The following is a 25,948-nucleotide window of genomic DNA, read 5'->3' as shown; positions in this document are numbered from 1 at the left end:
CGTCTAACTATATAAGTATATATAAGTATAAGTATATACTTATATAAGCTTGGGGAGGGGCTGTAGGCCTTGGGAATCTTGTAATTTTTGAATCTCTTGAGCTTCTGAGGCTTTTTGGTAGTGCTAGGGATTGGACCCAGGTGAGCATAACTGAGCTACATCCTCATCCCATCCTTTGGTCTGCTGAGTGTAGCTCAGTTGGTTGAGTTCTTATGTGGTACACATAGACCCCTGGGTTTGATCCTCTGCATGGAATAAGCTGGGCGTGGTGATACATACCTGTAAACCAGCACTTTGGAAGTGGAGGCAGGTGGACCAGAGGCCATCTGTGGTTACATTGCTGACTGGACTTGTCTCCAAAGACTGGGGCTGGGGAGTGGAGGAAAAGGAAAAAAATAAAATAAAAACCAACCAACTCAGGAGACAGAAAGGTGGACAGACATTGGAGGTGTTGCTCTTGGAAGGAATGAAATACTTCCCATGGAATGCCCGTTAGATCCCGAAAGAGTTTGTGATCATAATAGAGTAAGAAAAAGGGATAGGGAGATAGAGATGGCTTATGGAAAAGCTCTTGCTCTTCAGAAGACCTGAGCGTGGTTCTCAGCACTCACATCAGGAGTCTCACAGTTGTGTGTAACTGCAGCTCTGGGTGACTGTGTCTAGTCTCTGTGGGCACATGCACCATGTGCACACACCCATGTGCAGGCACTTACCTACATATAATTAAAAAGCAAAACAAACAGCAAAAGTGGCCTCTTCGGCTGCTTTCCTGTCTTAACTGTGTGATGCCTCTTTGGCAAGTGCTGCTGTCACAATGAGGTCCTCAAAAAATCTGGTAAGCTGTTGGGACTTTTCAGCCTCAAATTGAGGTGATTTTCACCTCTTTTTTAAAAAGTGCTTTATCGTGTTGCTTAGACTGGTCTTGAATTCATGGGTTCAAATGCTTTTCCCTTCTTAGCATTCCTAATAGCTGGGACAGCTATCTTTTGTTTTTGTTTTTTTGTTTTTTCGAGACAGGGTTTCTCTGTTTTGTTTTGGAGGCTGTCCTGGAACTAGCTCTTGAAGACCAGGCTGGTCTTGAACTCACAGAGATCTGCCTGCCTCTGCCTCCCGAGTGCTGGAATTAAAGGTGTGTGCCACCACTGCCTGGCCCAGCTATCTTTTGCATATCACCCAGCCTTAGATTATAGCAATAAAAAGCAAACTAAGAAAATGCTAAAGCTGGGTGTACCAGTTGCTTTTTTGTTGCTGTGATAAAACTGACCAAAAGCAACTTGGGGAGGAAAGAGTTTATTTCATCTTACAACTCACAGGTCACAGTGCATTATTGAGGGAAGCCAGGGCAGGAACTTGAGGCACATGATAAGACATAGATTAGTAAAAGCAGGTTAATTTAAGTTATATGAGTTAGTGGGACAAGCTTAAGCTAAGGTCAAGCTTTCATAATTAATAGTAAGTCTCCATGTCATTGTTTTGCGTTGGCGTCCCAAAGGAAAGTCTGACTGCATGACTACATGTGGTGTCCAGCATGGGCATCAAGTGGTGATTTTCTGTCAACTTAGTGGCTGCAGATGAATCTACTGATATTTTAAATATTGTCTGCCGTCCCATGGCCCCTCGTTTAGTGCCCCACTGGTCACTTAGGCAGACACTGCAGGACTGGAAGCCCTACCAGGCTTCAGCCACTCAGGCCTGTGGGGCGTTGACTGGGAACCATGGACCGGAGGACGATAATTAAGATATCATGGATTAATCTGCAGCCACTAAGCTGACAGAAAATCATCACACACCTGGCTCTTACTTATGTTTTGCTTAGTTGTGAGCTTAAGAGATGTATACCAGGCATAATTTTGCACACCTTTAACCCCAACCCTTGGGAGGCAGAGGCAGGAGGATCTTTGAGTTCAAGACCAGCCATAGTGAGACCATGTTTTGGGAAAAAAAAGATGTTAAATTACCCACATATTACATTTATTTTATTTATTGTGTGTGCATGTATGTGTGTGAATATGGGTGGCATATGCCGTGGTATATGTGTGGAAGTCAGAGAACAACTTCTGAGAGTTGATTCTCTCCTTTGACTGTGGGTTCTGGAGATGGCACTCAGGTTGTTTAGGGGGTCTCTGTCTCTGTCTGTGTGTGTGTGTGTGTGTGTGTGTGTGTGTGTGTGTGTGTGTGTGTGTGTGTGTGTGTGTGTGTTAACAGCTTGCAGCTGGGATTTGGTGGAACCAATCCATATGCTGTCTGTTGGAGACTGAGTAGGCTTCTGGCTGGACTCTTGTTGGTGGGTCTTTTGTCTGAGCTTCATGTCCAGGATGCTCCTGACTGAATTTTGTGATGGGAGGACTGTAGGCAGGGCAGATTGGGCTGTAAGCTCTATTTCATAGATGAGCTGGCTGTAAACTGGGCTCTGCAATTATGTGAGCTGCATGTTGTGCCCTATGGTTGACTGGGGTCCCTTGGGTAGGGCTGTTGGCAAGCAGTGTTCCAAAGTTTGGTGGGGTTGCTGGCTGTTCTGGCTCAGTGTGTCTGAGCTTGGCTCTGTGATCAGATGGAACTGCAGGATGTGCTCTGCAATCTGATTTTTGGATTAGGATAATCAACCCAGCATTTGGGTGGCAGAGGCAGGTGGATCTCCAAGTTCAAGACCAGTCTGGTTTACAGAAGGAGTTCCAGAACAGCCAGAGCTAGAAAGAAAAACAAACAAATACATAAAAGGAAAAAGAAAAAAAAACTTGGGAAAACTGCCAGGAATTTTGGAGAATGGGCTTCACTTTTGGCTTATCTGTTTTTGGAAAAATACAAGATCTGAAGTGGGGCATTAGCTGTTAGGTGACCCCAGTATGAGCCTAAGTGCACTTACTCCATTATACTTTGGGTTAAAAATTCTGCACTGCTTTCTGAGACTGTTTCACATTGAGCATGGGGGATGCTTTTCAGATTACAGTAGCCTTAATTAGTCATTTCTCCAGAGAGTGGGGCTAGGACTTTAGAGTGTTTATCAGGCTGATATTGATGACTTTTTACTTTACTGGACAGTCCAATTCTAGTAAGTAGAGGGTGTGTGTGAGTTTGTGTGTGTTCCTGGGGGAGCACTTCTAACCATATCTTCAGCCCCTCTCTGTATGGGCACTGGGGGTCTGAGCTCAGGTCCTCATGCCTGCACAGCATTTTAGCCACTGAGCCATCTCCCCCCTCCCTCCCTCCTCCTCGTGTGTGTGTGTGTGTGTGTGTGTGTGTGTGTGTGTGTGTGTGTGTGTGTGTGTGTGTATACCCCCCAGGTGAGAAGACTTTCAAACTCAGAAAAGATGATTTTTGTTGTTTGTTTTTGCTTTGAGTTTTTTGTTTTTTGTTTTTAGGTTTTTTGAGACAAGGTTTCATTGTGGAGCCTTGACTGTTCCAACTCTATAGATTAGGCTGGCCTTGACCCCCTAGAGTACTCAAGTTCGGCTCCCAGAAATCATTTCCGGTGGCTCTCACATTCCCCAGTAATTAAAGCTTCAGGGGATCTGATGCACTCTGCGTGCTTCTGTACATGTGTGGCAGAGACATTACAGATGTTAAAATAAAAACATAAAAGGGTATTCTGATAGGTTGTGGTGGTGCCTCTAATTTCAGCATTTTGGAGTCAGAGATGGGAAGATTGAGAGCTTGAGGCCATCCTGGACTAGCTCAGAGTGATCTCACCTCAAAAACAAACAAAACCACCCTAACACCAAAGACTGGACTTAGACTTAGTGCTTGCGTAGTTACTATCTTTGGCAATTTGAGAGGACATTTTATGTATTGTGGCAATTCGTAACTGAGCTCTTCATGGGTTGTTCCCTCTACAGTTAATAATAACTGTTACATCTCTAAGACATCTTCATCCCACCTCCAGTATTGGGTATTCATACTGAACTAGAAGTTACTGGGCCCTTTTTCATTTATTTTTCTTGTTCTGAGGTGAAAACTTTTGATTACTTATACATCACTGTGTTTCTTTTTAGTTCTCTAGGTGGGTTAAATGATTGGTTCATATAGAGATACATACTCAATATAGAAAACCGAAAATAAATGGTACAAAAAGAAAGCCTGAAACCCACCTATGATCTCAGCACCCATTATTATAAGAATGTCTTTCTTTGTTTCTGTAGTATATTGGCTCCTTTTCTAAAATGTCAGAGCTCATCAGATCTTATTCTGCAAATTAATGATTTAAATTTTTCATCCTAGTTCTTCATGGAACAGTGATGCTTAAGAAAGATCTGAATAATCAGATTCTGAACAATCTGAACATTTAAGAGAAGAGATTAATACATAAAGAGCTTCCTGGGACCCAGTATCAGTCAGGATACTGTGTTGACCTCTTGACTGATGTTTACAGTCTCTAATAAGGAGGTCTAGTTTTCAAACAGAGCTTGTGGACAGTGATAGATCATGAAAGTGGTGTCTGACTTGTTATTAGACTTAGACTAAAATTCAGGCCCAATAAACAGTCTTCAGAGACATGTTTTTAACTCACACAATCAAGATTCTTTTGTTTCTTGTTTTTTTTTTTTTTTTTTTTGAAACAGGGTTTCTCTGTGTAGCTCTGGCTAACCTGGAACTCACCCTGGCTTCAAACTCACAGAGATCTGACTGCCTCTGCCTCCCAAGTACCGGGATTAAAGGTTAAGCTTCCACCACCACCACCACCACCACCACCACCACCACCACCACCACCACCACCACCACCACCACCACCACCACCACCGCCTGGCTGAAACCAAGATTCTAATACTGTTACATCCACATCCAACTAAAAATTTACAGTTTCTGTCCATAGATATACCAGTTTAGTGGTTAGGTATAATGCTTAAAAAGGATTTTTTTCTTTTGCAAGTTACTTCAGTAAAACCTTTATTGAGTTCTGCCTGCATGGCAGGCAGTTTAGAAAGTAATTTTTTTTAGGGTTGGTAGAGTGCTGTCTAGCAGGCACAAAGCTCTGGATTTGATCCCAACACTGTAGACTTGGTATGGGCACTTGTCCATGTCCCAGCACTGGAGGCAGTGGGATCAGGGTTTCAGGGTCACCCTCAGCTCTATAGTTAGTTTGAGACTAGCTTAGTCTATACAAGAGCATATTTCAAAAACTTTTTTTTTGGTTTTTACAGACAGGGTTTCTCTGTATTGTTTTTGAGGCTGTCGGTCTAGCCTGGCCTTGAACTCACAGAGATCCGCCTGCCTCTGCCTCCCGAGTGCTGGGGTTAAAGGCATGCGCCACCACCGCCCAGCCATTTTTTTCAAATTATAGTAAGCTTTCATCTGGCATGGTGGTGCACACCTTTAATCCCAGCACTCGGGAGGCAGAGGCAGGTGGATCTGAGTTTGAGGCCAGCCTGGTCTACAGAGTGAGTTCTAGGCCAGCCGGAGCTACATGGTGAGACCTCACCCCAGAATAAGTGAATAAATAAACAAAACAGCTGAATCCGAGGTGTGTATTGTGTATGTGCTAGAGGAAAATAATTTCCTGCTTTCTGATTTCAGGGTTAGTGATACTACCAAGTGATCAAAATTAGACTGATATGTAGTTGTCAGCCTTTTATTTGTAAATGTTTTCTTTTTTCCTTCCTTCCCTGCTCCCTTCCTTCTTTTCTTTTCCTTTCCCTCCTCTGTTCCTCTCCATTTCCCTCTCTTCCTCTCATCTGATCTCACATGTAGTTCAGTTGGCTGCCAGATTGCAGTCTTCCTGCTTTGGCCCCCAGTCGCTGGGATTTCAGGCATTTGCCACTCATCACATCTGCCTTAGGTAAAGATACTACTGTGTGTAACTTGGTAGTCGTACACAGTGTCACTTATTTGAACATTCATTTTGGAAATAGGAATGCTTTTCCATTATCCTCTCATTCATGTGCGGCAGAAGGTTGTAAGGTGTGCATTCCCCCATTTCAGAAATTTTAGTCTTGACAATTATGAGCCAGGTAGAGATCTACATTTGCTTAACTACACAAAGTAAAACACATTTCTTACTTGGTGTTTGCTTAGTTTTCTTTTGTGGCCAGCATATGAATTGGTTGGTGGCTGCCAGTATGCTGTTCTTCTAATATTTCCTCAGACCCTGTCCATTTAGGAATATTTAAATTTCCTTTTAGAATTTTTTGTTTTCAAGACAGAGACTCTTCTGTTCAGGTTAGCCTGAAACTCATTGCATAGCCCAGGCTGCCCTTCTGCCTCTGTCTCCCAAGTGATAGTAATATATGTGTGAATCATCCTACCTAGCTTGATGGTTTCCTTTTAAAAGCCTTATTTCTTTGGGCTGGCAAGATGGCTTGTCAGTTAAAGGTGCTCTCTTTGCCAAGCTTGGCAGCCTGGATCTGATCCCTGAGACCCACATAATGGAAGAGAGAATTAACTCTACAAAGTTGTCCTCTGATCTCCAGACAAGCATTGTATGCAGCACACTTGTATGTAACACACACATAAAATGTACCTTAAAAAATGAGACCAGGCGGTGGTGGTCTTTAATTCTAGTCATCGAGAGGCAGAGACAGGCAGATCTTTGTGAGTTTGAGGCTAGGCTGTTCTACAGAGTGAGTTCCAGGATAGTCAGGGCTACACAGAAAAACCCTGTCTTGGAAAACAAAAAACAGAAACAAAGGGAAAAGAAGACAGAAAGACAAACATGAATTTCTCCTATATCTGGCCTTCTTTTGGAGGACTTTAGGAGTGAGAAGTGAAGACTGTGTGAGCCCTGAAACATTAGTACTGTTTCTTGTTTCTTGTTTTGTTTTTGGTCTCTATTTTCTGGTTAATAATGTCTCAAGACATAGTGCCTAAGAAATCTTTCCTTGTTTTTTAGGTTCTAAATGGCTTCTAAGAAGTTGGGTTCAGATTTTCATGGTAAGTGAAGTGTTAAATGTTATGGTTTAAGCTATGATTTGATCAGAAAATTTAAGTTAACTTAGTATTTTGTTGTTGTTGTTGTTGTTTCTTTATACTGAATGGCCTGAGTCAAACAATGTTGTACAAAACACATGTACATTCTAGGACCTTCAATAACTTAAGTGTTTCTTCAAATGGCTATTTAAACTGTGGTCTTCAGAGTCTTTCTGGGTTTGTACCTAGTTACTAGAGCTGCACATGGGCCTGCCTCTTCTTCTGAGGCCAGTCTCCCCCTCCCCTTTTTCTGATCCCTTTCCCTAATTAAAAAAGAGAAAAACCCTCTACTTGAGCCCTGTTACATGGGTCTTTCTCTTGCCAGCTGCTTTTCTTAAATTACAGCAGTTGGGGTACCCACTAACTTATAATTTAATCCCCTTTCTTTTGCCCTTGCTTGTTCTCTCTTCCTTCTTTTCTCCTACTTAATCCCTCTGCCCTCCAGGCCTGCCTATCTCCCTCCTGCCTAGCTATTGACTGTTCAGCATTTTATTAGACTAATCAGGTGTCTTAGTCAGGCAAGGTGAAATAAATACAACACATCTTTGCATAACTAGACAAATTCAGTACAAACAGATGTAACAAATCTTTACATTATTAAACAAATGCAGCATAAACAAATGTAGCACACCTTTACACCGTTACAGTAAAATTCCTCAGCATAAAGAAGCCGGGCATTGGTGGTGCATGCCTTTAATCCTAGCACCCGGGAGGCAGAGGCAGGCTGATCTCTGTGAGTTTGAGACCAGCCTGGTCTACAGAGTGAGCTCCAGGACAGCCTCCAAAACAATTCAGAGAAACCCTGTCTCGAAAAAAAAAACAAAAAAAAAAAACAAAAAAAAAAGAGAGAGAGAAATAGAACACATCTTCACGTAGTTAAAGTGTGACATTCCACAATAGTTGGATGCTTCATGTATTTGAGACATGGCCATGGATTTGATTCTCTAGTACTGGGGATGTGGTAGAAATCATGTTATTCTAGAAAATAATAAAATTCTTATTCTTTGTGTTGAAAAAAAAGATTGTTTCACTGATACTTACTCCCTCGCCCCCTTCACTGATAACTTACTCCCTCGCCCCCTAAAAGGAAAGAAAAAAACCTCACAGAGAACTCTAAATCAAAGACACCTATTGTGAGGCGTCTCATCAATTCAGACAGACGTGTGTGAGGGTCTGAGAATACAAGCTGGGTCTGGTGGCACACACTGTAATCCCAGATGCTTGAGAATGAGGTTGGATTGTGAGCTCAAGACCAGTCAGGACTGGTACCAAGACCTTAACCTTATCTTCCAAACAAAACAGGACAACCCAAACAAAATGCTTTTGAGACTACATCTTCAAATAAGACTTAAATTGACTTGGCTTCAAGAAGCTTGTGTTTCCTTGGGCGAAACAAACAGTAAATATAATAACCAGCTACATAGTGTGCTAGAAGATAATGGGTACTGTGAGGCCACGTCAGACTGAGGAGTGAGGTAGGCAGTCATTTTCTGTAGGATGCTCAGGTTAACCCTGGCTGAGAAACCTTTGAACAGAGTTGAAGAAGTGAAGGAATGAATTATGTGAATCCAAGCGAACAGCATTCTAGATAAAGAAACAGCCAGTATGTTGCATTTTTGAGGCAGGTTTGAGCTTGATATCATTTCAGAAAGAGGTCCCCATGACATACTACAGTAAGCTAAAGGTCAGTTGTTAGGAGACGGGGACAGAAAGATCCTAGGAAGCTTTTTAGGCAGCTGTGAGTACTTTGGATTTTTTGTTTTGTTTTTTGAGATAGTGTTTCTCTTTGTAGCCCTGGTTGTCCTGGCTTCGAATTCACAGACCTCTGCCTGCCCCTGTCCCTGGAGTGCTGGGATTAAAGCCTTGCACCACACCCAGCAAGGTTTTTAGATTTTACTTTGAGTGTAATTGAAAACAAACCCTCATAGTGAAGTAGACTGAGTTGACTGGTCTCAGGTCAGAGAAGCTCTTGGAGAAGGGACTCAGGTCTTAGGATAGCATAAATGAATGTGTCCACAAAGCCTGAGGTTATAGCAAAATAAGTACTAAGGTCATTATTTGCTCATGTTTCTGCTTTTTTATTATTATTGTTATAGGGACTTTCAGTTACCTTGATGATGTCCCATTCAAAATAGGAGACAAATTCAAAACACCAGCTAAAGTTGGTCTACCTATTGGCTTCTCCATGCCTGATTGCTTACAGGTTATCAGAGAGGTGCAGGTAAGTGGCGAATTTTACCTAATGTTTAGTGCATTAAAGACTTTAGATGAAGTTGTTCCTACATCTCTTTAATTTTATCTTGTTGCTCCTATTAATGCCTGATTCCCAATGGTACCCAGACCTCCATCTGTATGTTTTAACACATGCATACGTTTTGTTTAACTTATTTGATTATATATTTTTTCTGGGTTCCTATGCCTTGCACAAAATAAATTCAAGTTATCCATCTCACTTCTTTCCTTTGTTGATATCTCCATTGTCTTTAGATAATCTTTTTTGAAAAAAATTTGTTATGTATACAGTGTTGTGCCTGCATATATGCCTGCAGGCCAGCAGAGGGCACCAGATCTCACTATAGAGGGTTTTGGGAATTGTAGTTGCTGGGAATTGATCTCAGGAAGAGCAGCCACTGCTCTTAGCCTGTGAGCTATCTCTGCAGCCCCAATATTTTTCTCTTGCTATGTGTCACACTTCATTTCAGCCCTGCCTTAGCTTCACCCAGGCTGTTAGAGGAGCCTCTTTAGTTGGCTTTCCTTGCAGGGTTTTCCACATCAAGTCTAAAATAACGATTTTAAGGTTTTAAAATTAATTTTGAAAGCTTATAATTCAATAATTATTACTAAATCAAACACAGGGACATAAGATTTTGTCAGCACTTTGGACCATCTTCATGTTCTGAGTCAGCAGGCGTTTGTGGATCTACTTTGTTCATTACTCCCAATGCCTGGCTTTCCCTATGGCTGTCTCAGAATGGAGTGGTCTGTCTCTGACTGTACAGAAAACTGTCAGTCTGTTAGAACTTGCCTAAATGCTCTCCAGAGCTTCTCTCTCAACCCTCTCATCTTTAGAGCAAGTTATATATAAATATGTGAAATTACTTCTTTTTTTCCTCTATTTTTTAAATTTAAATTAGAAACAAAATATTTTACAAGTCAATCCCAGTTCCCTCTCCCTTCCCTCTTCTTCTGCCCCCTATCCTGCCTCCTTTCTGCTCCCCGAGAGGGCGAGGCCTTCCATGGGGGAATCTTCAAAGTCTGTCATATCCTTTGGAGCAGGACATAGGCCTCCAGCATGTGTCTAGGTTGAGAGAGTATCCCTGTATGTGGAGTGGGCTCCCAAAGTCTATTCGTATGCTAGGGATAAATACTGATCTACTACTAGAGGACCCATAGATTGCTGAGGTCTCCTCACTGACACCCACATCAGGGTGTCTGGATCAGTCCTATGCTGGTTTCCCAGCTATCAGTCTGGGGTCCATGAGCTCCCCCTTGTTCAGGTCAGCTGTTTCTATGGGTTTCTCCAGCCTGGTCTTGACCCCTTTGCTTATCACTCCTCCCTGTCTGCAACTGGATTCCAGAGTTCAGCTCAGTGTTTAGCTGGGTGGATGTCTGCTTCCATCAGCTACTAAATGAAGACTCTAGGATTGTATATACGGTAGTCATCAATCTCATTATGGGGGAGGGCATTTAAGGTGGCTTCTCCACTATTGCTTAGATTGTTAGTTGGTATCATCCTTGTAGATCTCTGGACATTTCCCTAGTGCCAGATTTCTCTTTAAACCTATAATGACTCCCTCTATTATGGTATCTCTTTTCTTACTCTCCTCTATTCTTCCTCTGACTCAACTTTCCTGCTCCCTCATGTCTCCTCCCCCCTCCTCTTCTCCCCTTCTCTTTCTCCTAGCTCCCTCTCCCCTCCCCCCATGCTCCCAATTTGCTCAGGAGATCTTGTCCCGTTCCCCTCCTCAGGGGACCATGTATGTCTCTCTTAGGGTGCTCCTTGTTTCCTAGCTTCTCTGACAGTATGGATTGTAGCCTGGTACTCCTTTGCTCTATGTCTAATATCCATATGTGAACGAGTACATACCATGTTTTTCTTTCTGTGTTTGGGTTACTTCACTCAGGATGTTTTTTTTTTTTCTAGTGCCATCCATTTGCCTGAGAATCTGAAGATTCCATTGTTTTTTTTCCAATGAGTAGTATTCCTGTGTAAATGTACCACATTTTCTTTATCCATTCTTCAGTTGAGAAGCATCTAGGATGCTTCTAGGTTCTGGCTATTACAAATGCTACTATGAACATAGTTGAATAGGTATCCTTGTTGTATGAATGTGCATCTTTTGGTTATATGCCTAAGAGTGGAATTGCTGGATGTTGTGATATGAAATTACTTCTTGAAAGCACCAAAAAACTGAGTGTTACTTCAGTAGGCACTTATCAAGTGCTTGCTCTTGGGGGTGCTCTTCCAGCGACAGGAGAGAGGTGTGTCAGCTTAGAGGTGCTCACACACCTTCCTGTCACCACGGAAGACTTTACTCCACCTTGTTTGAAAAGAAGTTTAGCTTCTGGGAACTCACTAGGGCATCAGCCTGTCACTTTAAAAGTATTTTGCAGCCGGGCATTGGTGGCACACGCCTTTAGCCCTTAATCCCAGCACTTGGAAGGCAGAGGCAGGTGGATCTCTGTGAGTTTGAAGCTGCCTGGTCTACAGAGTGAGTTCCAGGACAGGCTCCAAAGCCACAGAGAAACCCTGTCTTAAATCCCCCCAACCCTCACAAAGTACTTTGCCTTCTACATTCTGCTTGCAGGAGAATTCAGTTGCTTTGTTTTAATGGCTTTATTGAGATAGGACTCACAGACCTTGAAGTTCACCCTTTCACCCTATACACTTCAGTGGTTGCTTTGCCTTTTCTTTTCTCTCTCTCTCTCTTTTTTTTTTTTTTTTTTTTTTGAGACTGGTTTTCCAGCCCTGGCTGTTACAGAACTAGTTCTGTAGACCAGGTTGGCCTCAAATTCAGAGAGCCACTTACCTCTGTCTCCCAGGTACTGAGATAAAGATGTGGCCACCACCACCAGACCTGTTTTTTTTTTATTAGTTAATTAATTTTTTATTTAATTTAGGTACTTTGATGTTTTGCCATGAGTGTTGGGTCCCCTGAAACTGTAGTTACAGACAGTTGTGAGCTGCCAAGTTGGTGCTGGGAATTGAACCTGGGTCCTCTGGAAAAGCAGTCAATGCTCTTAACCACTGAGCTATCTCTTCAGTCTCCCAGCCAGGGTTTTTAATATAATCACAGTTGTGTTAACTTCTGAAATATTTTATTCCTCCCACTACAAAAGAAACCCACTGTGGTCTTTGTGTTAGGTATATTTAATTTAGGTTTTTGTAACTGGAGTCTAGGCCAGAGGTCTGAATCTGGAGGCTCTCAGTGATCCAGGTCTGTTCCTTCATCCCAAAAGGCCAAATGAAGAGATGAATGGTGGTGAAGACATGAAAGTAATATATTTCAGGGTGACACCTACTGGCAGTTTAATACTAAATACCAGCAGTTCCTAAAGCCTGTCTATCCCATGAGGCTGATAGCTGTCCTGATTCTGTAGTATAAGCTGGAGGCTTGCACAGCTAGACAGCATGGTCTGCTTGAGCGTTATTTCAGAATGGGAACCTGGTGTTGAGAAGAACGTGCTATTAGACATACAGAGTATGTCTCCCAAGTACCTCTTTTTCTCCTCACCAGTATCATTAGTAAAATGTTCAGCTCTGCTTAGAAAAGAAAAGAAAGAAGAAAAGTTGCTGCTGCCTGGGAGGGCAGTTTCAGCCTTTAGAGCAAGGCGTTTGTACTTTAGACTTGTTCCTGGAGCCCAAGTGAGTGTGAGAGAGACTGCTTCAGAAAAGGACCAGTTTACACTTCTGTCTTGCCTTTACTTACTCATCAGACACCTACAGACCAAAACAAAGAGTTGGTGGTTTTAATAAACTAGCTTCTGTGTCCCTGTTACATTACTGTGGGTCAAGAAGTATTTCTTTTGTATGGCTATGTCACATTGTGTGTATTCATCAATTGATAGACATTTTGGTAGTTTCTGCTTTGTTTTGAATTCATACTACCACGCCAACTTGCAGTAACTGTCTCTTTGTTTTTTCTTGTTTTTTTGTTTTTTCCTTGAGACCAGGTTTCTCTGTAGCTTTGTAGACCAGACTGGCCTCGAACTCACAGAGATCCGCTTGCCTCTGCCTCCCAAGTTCTAGAATTAAAGGTGTGCACCACCATGGCATAACTTTCTTTTTCATTATGTACTTTGTGGGTGTGAAGTTGTATTGTGTGGCTTTGATTTGCATTTTACTAATGATGCTAAGCATCTTATGTAGTTTTAAATACAGGATAATATTTTTTTAATGGATACTTCATTGGGCCAGAAGGTACATTTTACCTTGTTCCATTTTCTTGATAACAAATAATTATTAAATACTTTTCTGTGTGTGCAGTCCTTGTAACAATATGATTTAAACACCCCTCCCCAGAGATGTAACTCAGTGGTAGCATGTGTGCTATATGCATGAAGTCCCGGGTGTATCTCTACAATGCACGCACGCGTGCGTGCACGCGCACACACACACACACACACACACACACACACACACACAAAATAAGAATAAGAGGTGTGCTGATTTTTGCTGGGAGCAGACACACATGCTGTACTTCCGTAGGCTTGGCAAGCTGAGGCAGTAGGTTCACTTTCATACAGCAGTTTGAGGTCAGCATAGCAGCATGGAGAGACCCCTGTGTTACTTACTTTCCTTACTGCTGACAGAATTCCTACAGAAACTACTTGGGGGGGGTGTTATTTGGGTTATGATTTGGGGAAAATAGTTCATCATGGCAGTGGAGGTGTGCTGTGGGATCAGCTTCTGTCTGCTGCCACATGAGTGTGAGGTGACCAGTCACACTAAGAAGTCAGATAAGGGACTGTGCTCAAACTAAATACCTCAGCCCCCATCCCTTCAGCCATCCTCCAAAGCAGCAACATTAGCTGTGCAACTGTTGAAGCACATAAACCTGCCAAGTGCATTTCACATTCAAACCTTCATATTCTACTCTTGGCTCCCATGGGCTAGCCTGGGATCTGAACTGGGCTGTATCCCTCAAATTCCCCAGATGACCTTCCCTCAATCAGGCCCGCCTAACTAAAGGTTCCACAGCTTCATCAGGCAGCTCACCCGGGGACCGGGTGCTAAGCCACACTCAAATCATAGCGGTGTGCATCTAAAGAGAAGGATGAAAGCACCTGTACCTTGTTTTTTCATTCCTTTATGGCTCACTGATGCTTCAGAAAACTTGCTTTGAATTTCAATTTTTGCCACTTTAGATTTTGCTGGGCACCTCTTTTTTGGCTGCCGAGAAGCATTGATAAATACATAGGACTATGCTCAGAGCACTCACTGTGGAGAAGAGGATGGCTGGGCTCTAATCCTGTGTAAACCACTTAGAGGACTGTTGTTGTGCTCTCTTTCTCAAACAACAAAAAACCAGAATCTCACTATGTACCCCTGACTGGCCTGGAATTCATTATGTAGAAGAGACTGGCCTCGAACTCAGAGATCTGCCTGCCTCTGCCTCCTGAGTGCTGAGATTAAAGGCATGCCCCACCCACCACTGCCAGGCTCTACTGTCATTCTTACATGGGCAGACATTGTACAATAGCTCTCCAGATGTTTAACTTCCCAAGGCTGTAACATGGGATAATTGGCTTTTGAGATTGTTACAAAGAGCAAATAAAAAACTGCCTTGATTTGTGTTCTTTAATGAAATACATGAAGCTGTGTGTTTTACACAGAAAGGAAGGTTATGGTGCTTACAGTTTGGGAGACTGGAAACTGAAGACTGGGTAGTGCAGTCTGTTTGCTGTGACCCTGGCAAGGCCAGAGCACGACACTGGGGAAGTGTAAAGGGACTGGCATTCAGGTCAGCTCAGAGACCACACGCTAAACAGGGAGCAGCGATTTGTGAGTAGGGGTCACAAATCCCCTTCTCTTTTCCTCTCCTTAAAAAGAGTCGTGAGGGCCGGGCGCTGGTGGCGCAAGCCTTTAATCCCAGCACTCGGGAGGCAGAGGCAGGCGGATCTTTGTGAGTTCGAGACCAGCCTGGTCTACAAGAGCTAGTTCCAGGACAGCCTCCAAAGCCACAGAGAAACCCTGACTCGAAAAACCAAAAAAAAAAAAAAAAAAAAAAAAAAAAAAAGAGTCGTGAGGTCGATAAATGGTTCAGTGTGCAAAGGTGCTTGCCCCTAACCCTGACAACCTGAGTTTAGTTCCTGGGACCCACATGCTGGAAGGAGACAGCTAACTTCTCTAAGTTGTCCTCTTACCTCTGCCCACGCATCATTGCAGACCTAACCCCCCAAATATAACTAAAGAAAAGGGTTAGGAATGATTATAGTTTTTGAGACAGGCTGGCCTAAAACTTACCATTGTAGCCTAGGCTAGCCTCCAACTTGTCGTCCTACTCTCTCAGCTTCCTGAGCTGCTGGAATTGTAAGTATGAACCACTGGACACAGTTCAGATTTTTTCTTTTTAAGATTTATTTATGTATTTTATGTATATGTGTTGTGTCTGCATGTATGCCTGCATGACAGAAGTGAGAATACAATAGATGATATCAGATCCCATTACAGATGGTTGTGAGCCACCATGTGGTTGCTGGGAATTGAACTCAGGACCTCTGGAAGAGCAGCCAGTGCTCTTAACCTCTGAGCCATGTCTCCAGCCCCCAGATTTTATTTTATTAATGCTTTCTCTGGAAGTTCTGAAAGATTGAGAAATACTTCCTATAGGAAATGCACTACATTCTGCCATCCACTAACCTTCCACCTCAACACTAGGATCAAAAATCCTAGGGAGCTGACCATAGTATGCCCCCATTATCTGTGAGATGTGTTCTGCAACCTCTGGAGGATGCCTGAAGCCTCAGGTAGTGTCAGACTCCACACACAAGCATTGCAGGGCCACACAGTGGAACTAACTGCTAGTTGTCACACACTGGATGTGCTGGACACTCATCTCTGGCAGGACCGAGTGAGAGAGGATGCCCGATTTTATCACACTGTTCAGAGTGCCTGTTACCTACAGAGGTCAGAAGAGGGCGTCAGATCTCATGTAACTAGAGTTAAGGATAGTTGCTGGGCAGTGGTGGCACATGCCTTTAATCTTAGCACCCAGGAGGTAGAGGCAGGCCAAACTCTGAGTTCAAAGCCAGCCTGGTCTACAGAGCGACTTCCAGGATAGCCAGAGCTACACAGAGAAACCCTGTCTCAAAAAACAACAAACGAAATTAAAGTGGTGGGTTTTTTTTTCTGTAATTTTTGTATTGTAGTTGATTATAAACAAATGAAACTATAGAAAGGAAACTGTGGCCAAGGTGAAGCCTCTAGTGAATTGATAGTACTTGCCTCTTCTTTTTTTAATTTTTTAAAAATTTTTATGTGTGTTGCTATTTTGCCTGTGTGAGGATGCCGGATGCCTTGAACTGGAGTTACAGTGGGTGTTGGGAATTGAACCCTGGTCCTCTGGAAGAGCAGCGAGTGCTGTTAATCAGTGAGCAATCTCTCAGCCCCTTGCTTGCCTATTCTACTCCATATTGTACTATTTCTTTAAAACTTTTTTTGTTTGTTTTTTGAGACAGAGTCTCTCTGTATTGCTTTAGAACCTGTCCTGTAACTCTCTCAGTAGACCAGGCTGGTCCCGAACTAACAGAGATCCAAATGCCTCTACCTTTGGAGTGCTGGCATTAAAGAAGTGTGCCACTACTACCTGGATTTTTTTTTTGTACTATTTCTTGCCCTCCTTTCCCTCTCTCCCTCTCCTCCCCTCCCCCTCCCTCCCTCTTTCTCCCCTTCCCCTCCTCCCCTCCCTTCCCTTCCCTTCTCCCTGCCCCAGGGAGAGAGGGTGGGTGTCTGTACCCCACATTGTTCTCATACTCCCTGTGTAGCAGAGGTTGACATTGAACTTATGATGTTCTTACCTCTACCATCCCAGTGCTGAGATTAATGGCATGTACTATGAGTGGGTTTCTGTAGTGTTGGGGATCAGATCTTGCCTTGTGTGTGCAGAAAGAGGCAAGCCTCCTACCATCTGAGCTCCAGCAGCAGCAGCAGCACCTTCCCAGGGCCTTCATACCCTCTGCCCCCGAGCAGTTACTCCAGTCTCATGTCTAGGCTTCTCTCTCCTGTCTCCTCTCAATGTCTACTGGTTCAGTCTGGCCTAAAATTGTGATCCTCCTGCCTCTGTCACATAGGTTATCACGTGTGGCTTCTGCTTCTCTTCCCCTTTTCTGTTTTGGAAACAGTCAGGAGACTTACTGAGTGTATCTTGGAAAGAGGCACAGATAGCAGATAAAAGGACCCCGTGACCCCATATTCATTGCAAAGTATAGACTGCTTCATAGTTTAGTATGTTTGTCTTGTGCAGAGCCATGCTAATCTCTTCCCAACTTTAGCGTGTATACTGCTGAACTGAGCACTGGGGCTCCATGCATTTTGACTGAATTACTGTCTGTGGATCAAGGGCGTAGAATCTGGACAGACTACCTGGCTTCAGATCCAGGCTCCAGTATTTCCAGGGTTTAAGACTGGGTGTAACCCCCTGTAAAGTAGGGATATTGATAATTACTAAGGAGTTTTAGCTAATTTAGAGTCAAACCATGAAAGGTGCTCATGGGCTGATGGTAGAGCTCTTAGTATGTATAAGGCCCTGGGTTCAGGCCCCCAGTTCCTCTAAAAGAAGCAAACCAAAATGGTAAATTCATTCATGGTCCCTTCTAACTAATTCTTCAATGTTAGGTGCTATCATTATTGAGCGTGGGAATCTATGTAGAACATTGTGCTCTGTGGGGTTGCTGCCAACAGTAGGAAGTGTTAAGGTTTGCACATTAAGTACATGTGCTTACATCCATGCACTGGTAGATGACTGATAGAGATGTCATACAATTTTAGGACAATTGGGCTATCAGGATAGCCTCCTAGAGTAGGTAGCTAACCCCTCCCCCAGCCATGTACAATTAAGAAGGAATAAACCAAAGGGTGTGGCACACTCCCCGTGGTCTGGTGTGTAGGGTTAGTTCATAGAGCTAATCTGGGAACGTGGTTTGGACAGTGGAAGTGTTGGTGCTCCTCAGGAGGCTCAGCTATGTGCTGAAGTGCTGCCTCTTTCACTTCCACAGGATTGAGTTGGGTAGGGGAGAGCAGCCCCTGGGCTCACATTCCTCTCTGCTGTGTCTCTGCAGTATGACTTCTCCTTGGAAAAGAAAACCATTGAATGGGCTGAAGATGTTAAGCTGCTCCAAGAAGCTCAGCGAGAAGCAGAGCGCAAGGCTGAGGATGCTGAAGCTAAAGTGAATTCTAAGAGCGGCCCAGAGGGTGACAGCAAGATGAGCTTCTCCAAGACTCACAATACAGCCACAATGCCACCTCCAATTAACCCCATCCTCGCCAGCTTACAGCACAACAGCATCCTCACTCCCACGCGGGTCAGCAGTGGTGCCACAAAGCAGAAGGTTCTCAGCCCGCCCCACACAAAAGCCGATTTCAACCCTGCTGACTTTGAGTGCGAAGAAGACCCATTTGATAATCTGGAGTTAAAAACTATCGATGAGAAGGAGGAGCTGAGAAACATTCTGGTAGGAACCACTGGACCCATAATGGCTCAGTTACTGGACAGTAGCTCACCCAGAGGAAGCTCGGGGTCTGTGTTACAGGACGAGGAGGTCTTGGCGTCCTTGGAGCAGGCAACCTTAGATTTCAAGCCTCTTCATAAACCTAACGGCTTTATAACCTTACCACAGTTGGGCAACTGTGAAAAGATGTCGCTGTCTTCCAAAGTGTCCCTCCCCCCTATCCCTACAGTAAGCAATATCAAATCTCTGTCCTTCCCCAAACTTGACTCTGATGACAGCAGTCAGAGGACAGTCAAGCTCACGAGCACTTTTCATAGCACATCCTGCCTCCGAAGTGGCGCGTCCCGGAATTTCCTAAAGCCTTCCACCCAAAGCAGTGCCAGTGAGCTCAATGGGGACCATACTCTTGGGCTTTCAGCTTTGAACTTGAACAGTGGCACAGAAGTGCCAACCATGACATCCTCCCAGATGCCTTCCCTGTCTGTCTTGTCTGTGTGTACAGAAGAACCATCACCTCCAAATACATGTTCCACAGTAAGTCTTTAGCCCTAACTTCCAGCCCCAAAGATGTCTCAGTGATCCCGTTTAGCAGAGGTCTCCCACAGCTTTGTGTTTGATGGGGCACTGTAGAGTGGCCTTTGTTACCTATAGATAGAATTCTGGTTATTTTCCTGAGCATCAGGATTATTAATTTTGAACCCAGCTTGGATATTTATTTACTTTTGGTTCCTTCTTAGTGCTGGGGATTAAACCCAGGACACTGCCGTGTACACGAGCACTCTGCACTGCATCCCCAGCCAAAACTTGGTTAATGTTCACCTCCCTGCATCTTTAAAATCGTTACTTTCCAAATATAAGAGATAACCCTTGGGGGCTGGAGAGATGGCTCAGTGGTTAAGATCACCGACTGCTCTTCCAGAGGACCTGGGTTCAATTCCCAGCACCCTCATGGTGGCTCACAACTGTCCGTAACTCCAGCTTCAGGGGACCTGACACCCTCACAAACATCCACGCAGGCAAGACACCAATGCACATAAAATAAAAATAACTAAATCATTAAAAAGGAAAAAAAGAGAGATAACCCTTGGGAATGGTATTTCTCTGTCTAATTTTGGTTCTTTTTTGTGCTGTTGCGTCGGAGGTTTTTTTGTCTTTGTTGTTGGTAGTTTTAGTTGAGACAGGGTCTTACTGTCTGGCCTAGATCTCCTGCACCTCGTGAGTGCTGAGATCTCAGGTGTGCGGCCCTGTGCCTGGCTGTTTGGCTGTTGTCTCTGTACCTGTCTTCCTTGCAGATGCTCCTTGCCACACCCTTCTAGCTTCCCATTCTCATTGTACCTGGTTTTGTTTTTTAATCATAATGCGGCTCTTCAGGACTTACATTTCTTCACACCAAATGGCTCCTAGTAACTGGCAGGTATCTGTCATTTTAAAGTCTATAGATTGTAATTGTGTGATTCTTTTTATCCAGTTAATACTATGTATTAGGCAGTCTTGAAAGGAAGGGTCAAAGGATGTATTAGGATGGACTGATAAAGATTACAACTTTTCTTTTTCATTCTGAAGAAAATCTGAATTGTTTTTTGAGACTGGGTTTTTCTGTGTGCCCTTGGCTGCCCTGGAACTCACTCTGTAGACCAGGCTGGGAAACTCACAGAGATCCACCTGCTTCTGCCTCCCGAGTGCTGGGATCAGAGGTGTGTGCCACCACCAGGGTAGGTGGCTGTTTAGTCTTGTTGCTCCAGTTTTGATTTCATGGTTCACTGTTCATATAAGATAACATTAGAAGTTAAGGAGCGCCGGGCAGTGGTGGCGCACGCCTTTCATCCCAGCACTCGGGAGGCAGAGGCAGGCAGATCTCTGTGAGTTCGAGGCCGGGCTGGACCGATAGCCTCCAAAACAATACAGAGAAACCCTGTCTCGGAAAAACCAAAAAAAAAAAAAAAAAGAAGTTAAGGAGCTTGGGTTCCTCTTAAGAATAGTCATGCAATGGGCCCTTGTTCTTAGGCTAGTGTAGAACTGCCTCAGTCCTTCAGGAGCGATGCTCTGCTTCTGATCGAGACTCGTTACACCCAGGTCATTTATCCACACATATTTATTTGCACACTCACACTCAAGCTCCTTGCACTTGCAGTTTCTTCAGGAAGTCACTTTCCACTTAAATCTCTCTGACGTGTGAAATATTAGTTGCAGCAAATATAAAAAGAATAGCACCAGCTGTCTTTACATTTCTCTTACCTCTGGGTTTTTGAGACTCAGCCCTGGATGCCTGGAACTTGAGGACAGTTCTCTTCATACCTCATGAATGCTGAGATCATATAAATTTGTCTTTTAATTTGCTTCTGGTGCTGGCAGTGGGGGTGCACACCTTTAATCCCAGCACTTGGGAGGCAGAGGCAGGTGAATCCAGCCTGGTCTACAGATTCAAACCATATAATACTACACGGAAGTCTCTGCCTCGGGAAAAAAAAAAAGACATAAAAACAAACAAAAAGGGTGAGTGGAGATAACAAAAACTCAAGTGATCCTCTTGCCTGTGCCTTCTGAGTCGTGGACTATACGCATGTTCCACCAAGCCTGGCAAAATGGCTCATCAGGTTAGAGGCACTTCCCATACAAGCCTACGCGCCTGATCAGAGTCCCGGAGGGAGAGGAGGGAGGAGAGGCCAGGCTCCAGAGCGTTCTCCGACCTCACACAGAGGACTTTGGGTTTTTGTTGTCGTTTGTTTTGTTTTGAGACAGGATTTCTCTATGTGGCCCTGGCTGTCCTGGAACTAGACAGCTCTGTAGACCAGGTTGGCCTCAAACTCAGATCCACCTGCTTCTACCTCCCAAGTGCTGGGATTAAAGTCGTGCTCCATCACTGCCGAGAGAGAGGGAGAGGGAGAGGGAGAGAGGGAGAAGGAGAGGGAGAGAGGGAGAGGGAGAGAGGGAGAGAGGGAGAGGAGAGAGAGAGCACAGATGTGGATGTTCGCAGTCTTCTCCAGTCACTTTCTGCTGTCCCTGAAGGCTGCAGACGAGCCCTGGATTACAGGTGTGCTCGGGATCTCAATGAGAATCCCATCCTGTGCTGGGAGCCTTGTACCAATCATGCCATCTCTCCAGCCTCAGCATCTGTAAAGTGGCTGTAAAGGTCAAAAGACAGCTGTGGGAGCAGGCTCTGTCCTTCTGCCGAGTGGTTTCTGGGGTCGGACTCAGGTGGTCAGGCCTGGAGGCAAGTGCCTGGCCTGACTCATTTCCAGGCCCTTCTTTCTTTCTTAAAAAAAATTATGGTCATTTGCCTCCATATATATGTGTGTATCATGTATGCGCCTGGTTCCTGAGGAAGTTAGCGTGTTGGATCCCTGGGAACCAGAGTTACAGACAGTGTGAGCAGCCATGTGGACCCTGGAATGCAAACCTGAGTCCTCGAGAGAGCACAGATACATCACCAGCCTCACCGAAACCCACAGCTCTAGCATTTCAGTTATTCTCAGGCTGGTTTTGTGCACGTCTGCTCCCACCTGTAGAAGCCTTTGAGACCCTCCTTCAGTCTCTGGAGAGTTTCACATTTACTAGAGATATGTCTTATTAGTTACTGTGGTGGGCCCTCCCCAAGCTGAGGGTTAGCCCAGTTTTTAGTCACTGAATATGAAAAATTAAAACTGTATTTTATGCTTGCCAATATGTACATTTTATCTTTTTACTGAAAGAATTCCTAACAAGAAAGGACTGCTTAAATGCAGTAATGATGTTGTAGCTGAGTAGTAGTGTCACACCACACAAACAAAATTGTACCCATGTTATTCATAATCATGGATTATTAACCTTGATGGTTTGAAATACTCTAGTATTAGTAATTCTGACAAGGGATCCTTTCTTATTTTCTTGGAGTTAGTCTTGCTGTGTAGCTCAGGCTGTCCTTAACTTCAGGATCCTCCTCCTTCCTAAGCCCCAGTAATAAGGGATCCTTTTAAACATTGTCCATTTAGGGTCTCCTTAGTATGGTGCCTGTTTGATACTAAAATGTTATGTGGAGACATTAATTTGTCTCTGTTCAGAAGTATTCTCAGACCTAATATCTGAAAAAAGAAAGGATTCTTTTCTCTGTCCTAGTATTTAAAATCCCATGCATTGAGCTGGAGACATGGTTAAGAGTTCTTGCTGCTCTTAAAGAGTACCCAAGTTTGGTCCCAGGATCTACATGATGGCTAATAACCCTGCGTAACTCCACTTCCAAATCTCACGACATCTTCTGGGCTCTGCAGTCACCAGGCATGCGTGTGGTATACATACATAAATGCAGGCAAACAAACAAAAATCTAAAAACCTTTTGGGTTGGGCATGGTGTGGCAGTATATGCCTTTAATTGGGGCACAGAGGAAGCAGAGGCAGGCAGGTCTTGTGAGTTTGAGGCCAAATTGATCTACTCAGAGAATTCTAGGTCTACATAGTGAGACCTTTTTTTTAAAAAAATATTTATTACTGTGTATTCATGCAGACCAGAAGAGGGCACCAGATCTCATTACAGATGGTTGTGAGCCACCATGTGGTTGCTGGGAATTGAACTCAGAACCTCTGGAAGAGCAACCAGTGCTCTTAACCTCTGAGCCATCTCTCCAGCCCCCAAGACCCTATTTTTAAAGTAAAAACTGGGGCTGGAGAGATACCTCAGTGGTTAAGAGCATTGGCTGCTCTTCCAGAGGGACTGGGTTCATTTCCCAGCAACCACATGGTGGCCATCTCTCCAGCCCCTAGGTTTGCATTTTAGTATTCCCAAAGACTAGGTCTCTAGAGGTATATACAGCTAGATCAAAGAATTTTATCAGCCTTTGTTTTGTTTTGAGACAAAGTTTCTCTGTGTAGCTTTGGCTGTACCGGAACTCACTCTGTAGACCAGTTGACATGGAACTCAGTGATCTGCACCACTACCGCCTGACTCTTAGGCTTTTTAAGGGGAGAGGCACACGTTTTACAATAATCCTGCCTGGGCTCATGTGAGAGCAGCCTTGACTTTTTCAGAAGCTGGTGCTCTGGAGCCCACAAAGCCTGGTCTTGAGAAGGCTTATATAATCTTATGTCTGCAAAGTGGCTAGATTGAGGAGCCCCCTGCTCTCCATGCCTCCTATAACTCGCTGAAGCCCCTGGAAATGGACTGCTTAGAGTATGTTATAGGTCATATTTCAATGGAAGTTGCTAGTCTACAGGCCTGTGACCTTCCTGGCTTTCCTCAGCAAAGTTTGAGAAAATCTGGTTATAGCAGAACTTACTTTAGGCCAGAGGAGTACTCATTGCTTTACTCTACCCAATAGAAAAAGAAAACAAGGGGAAACACTGTTTTCTTTGGTTTTTGGAAGCTGAGCTTGTGGTCTTGTTCCCAAGGTGAATGGGTCCTTTGGTCTAGGAGTGAGCTGCGCTAACCCTTACATCAGAGATGTAACCAGTCAGATGTGAACTAGGGAGGTTCCAGTGGCAGGCGGCAAGCTGCTTGTAGCTAGTGTAAGTATACTGTGGCCAGGAGTTCAGTCTGTGTCTTGGTTCCAGAGGACAGCAGCGTTAGCAAGGAATGAAGCAGAGTATGTTGTGTGGGGCAACGGTAAGTGCCCCCAAAATCCTGATGCCCTGCGCTAACTGCATGGGAAGCCCAGACCAGTGATAAGCAGGAGTGAGGCTAGGACAGAGTCAGTTCCAGAGTGGGAAAGTTTCAAGTGAATGATCCTTAAGGACTTTGAGATGCAGGGCTGATGGAATGCTAGAAGTCTGCACAGCCTGCTGTAGCATTAATCCTGTAGGTAGGTTCAAACTCCGGACTGCTTTTTAAGTCATGGATCAGGGCATGGAGCAGCATGTGTTGTCTGTGAATTCTTACATGCAGGGGCTGTGGGCGAGTGCTCCCAGGGCTGTAGGCGCTTTAGCTTTTCTCCTTGTCTAGTGTGTGGTACCACTCTTCCTTCCATCCCACGATGCTTGGTCAGCAACCTGGGCCTCAGCTCATCTGCTTTGATCTTTTCTATTGCCAGGTCACCCCTCTAAATTTCTCAGTGTCACAAGTGCCCAACGTGCCCGGCTGTCCCCAGGCCTATTTGGAACTGCAGGCACTGTCTCCCAGTGAGCGGCAGTGTGTGGAGACAGTGGTCAACATGGGCTACTCATACGATTGTGTCCTGAGAGCCATGAAGAAGAAAGGAGAGAATATTGAGCAGGTGAGGTGCTGATCTGCAGTGTGGGGGAGGAGCATGGTGGCCTCAAGCCAGGGCTGTGATCGCCTGCAACTCCAGCTTCCTCCCGTGTTGGTGGGGACCTGTCGTGGGTACTGTCAGGGAAGCTGAAGCTCAGTGGTAGTGCTTGTTTATGCTGGGAGAAAGCTTGGGGGTGTGCACTGGAGCTGCTGTCGTCACCCACCCCTTTGTTTCTATGTCCAGAGAGGACAGAAATGAGCATATGGTACGGTTAATGTCTCAATCGAGACCTTTTCTTCTTTGAGATAAGGTCCTATGTAGCCCACACTGCTCGGAACTGAGGAAGCTGTGGCTAGCATTGAGCTCATGGTCCATTCCCACCTTCTGAGTGCTAGCATATAGGTGTGGTCTACTACTCCTGGCTTACCTCCAGAAACTTTTGTCATGGCTGCACAGGAAGTTCTGAATAACGTCTTCTACCTTGGGGACATTTCCTGACATCTGCTGTATATTTGAAGAGGACTATCATCTTGCCCTGAGTGTTGAGTTGACATTCTGGGAGTTGAGTCAGCTGTGACAGCACCTCCTTTGGGAAGTGGCTGCTCATTTCTAGAAAAGTATACAGTCTGTTTACCAAGTAATGACTGACCAGGATCTGATGACTGGGGCGGGACAGGGCTGACTTCACACAGAGGGTCTAAAACTCAGCACAGAGGCATGGCAGTAGGACATCAAACCTTGTTTCTTTCCTTAGATTCTCGATTATCTCTTTGTACATGGACAGCTTTGTGAGAAGGGCTTTGACCCTCTTTTAGTGGAAGAGGCTCTGGAAATGCACCAGTGTTCAGAAGAAAAGGTAGGACTTTGAACATTCATGGAACAGTTGTCTGTCCTGGTGTTCTCCCTTGGCCCTCTGTCCCCTTTCCTTACCAGTGACTGCAGGCAGAAGCAGTCAAAGACGGAGTCCCCTGTATCCAGACAAGATGAGTCCTTCCTTACCATAGATGAAGCGTGGAGCTGAGTCCCAGTGATAGGAAGGGGAAATTGAGTTGGGCTAAAAGCCAGGCTTTTGGATAGCTTTGGGCCATTGCTAGAAATTTTGCCTTCTCTTTTACCTAAAGAGCAACCCCTAGGGGTGTGATACCTTGTCTTGTGGGATATTCATGTGGGCAGTGGAACTCTTATAGAGGTCAGCAAGTGAGTTGAGGCTAGCTTCACAGCCTACC

The 25,948-nt window shown here is 44.4% G+C and overlaps 1 protein-coding gene across 2 annotated transcripts in view; it reads left to right on the top strand.

Moving 5' to 3' along the window:
• Positions 1 to 25,948, top strand: part of Ubap1 (ubiquitin associated protein 1) — a 36,215-nt gene that overhangs the window by 9,072 nt on the left and 1,195 nt on the right. The window contains exons 2-6 of one of the 2 annotated variants that reach the window (XM_013119696.3): positions 6,821 to 6,861; positions 8,994 to 9,118; positions 18,178 to 18,570; positions 24,564 to 24,746; positions 25,477 to 25,578. In XM_013119696.3, the coding sequence (XP_012975150.1) occupies positions 6,828 to 6,861; positions 8,994 to 9,118; positions 18,178 to 18,570; positions 24,564 to 24,746; positions 25,477 to 25,578 (837 nt within the window). In that variant the 5' untranslated portion in view covers positions 6,821 to 6,827. Of the gene's footprint in view, positions 1 to 6,820; positions 6,862 to 8,993; positions 9,119 to 18,177; positions 19,102 to 24,563; positions 24,747 to 25,476; positions 25,579 to 25,948 lie in introns of both variants that reach the window. The other variant, XM_005078849.4, reaches the window with a different exon arrangement.

This window comes from Mesocricetus auratus, unplaced genomic scaffold (assembly GCF_017639785.1).
Source record: "Mesocricetus auratus isolate SY011 unplaced genomic scaffold, BCM_Maur_2.0 Super-Scaffold_6730, whole genome shotgun sequence".
In the NCBI taxonomy this organism is placed as follows: Eukaryota; Metazoa; Chordata; class Mammalia; order Rodentia; family Cricetidae; genus Mesocricetus; species Mesocricetus auratus.
Note: the sequence above shows the minus strand (reverse complement) of the source record. Positions and strands in the feature narration are given on the sequence as shown.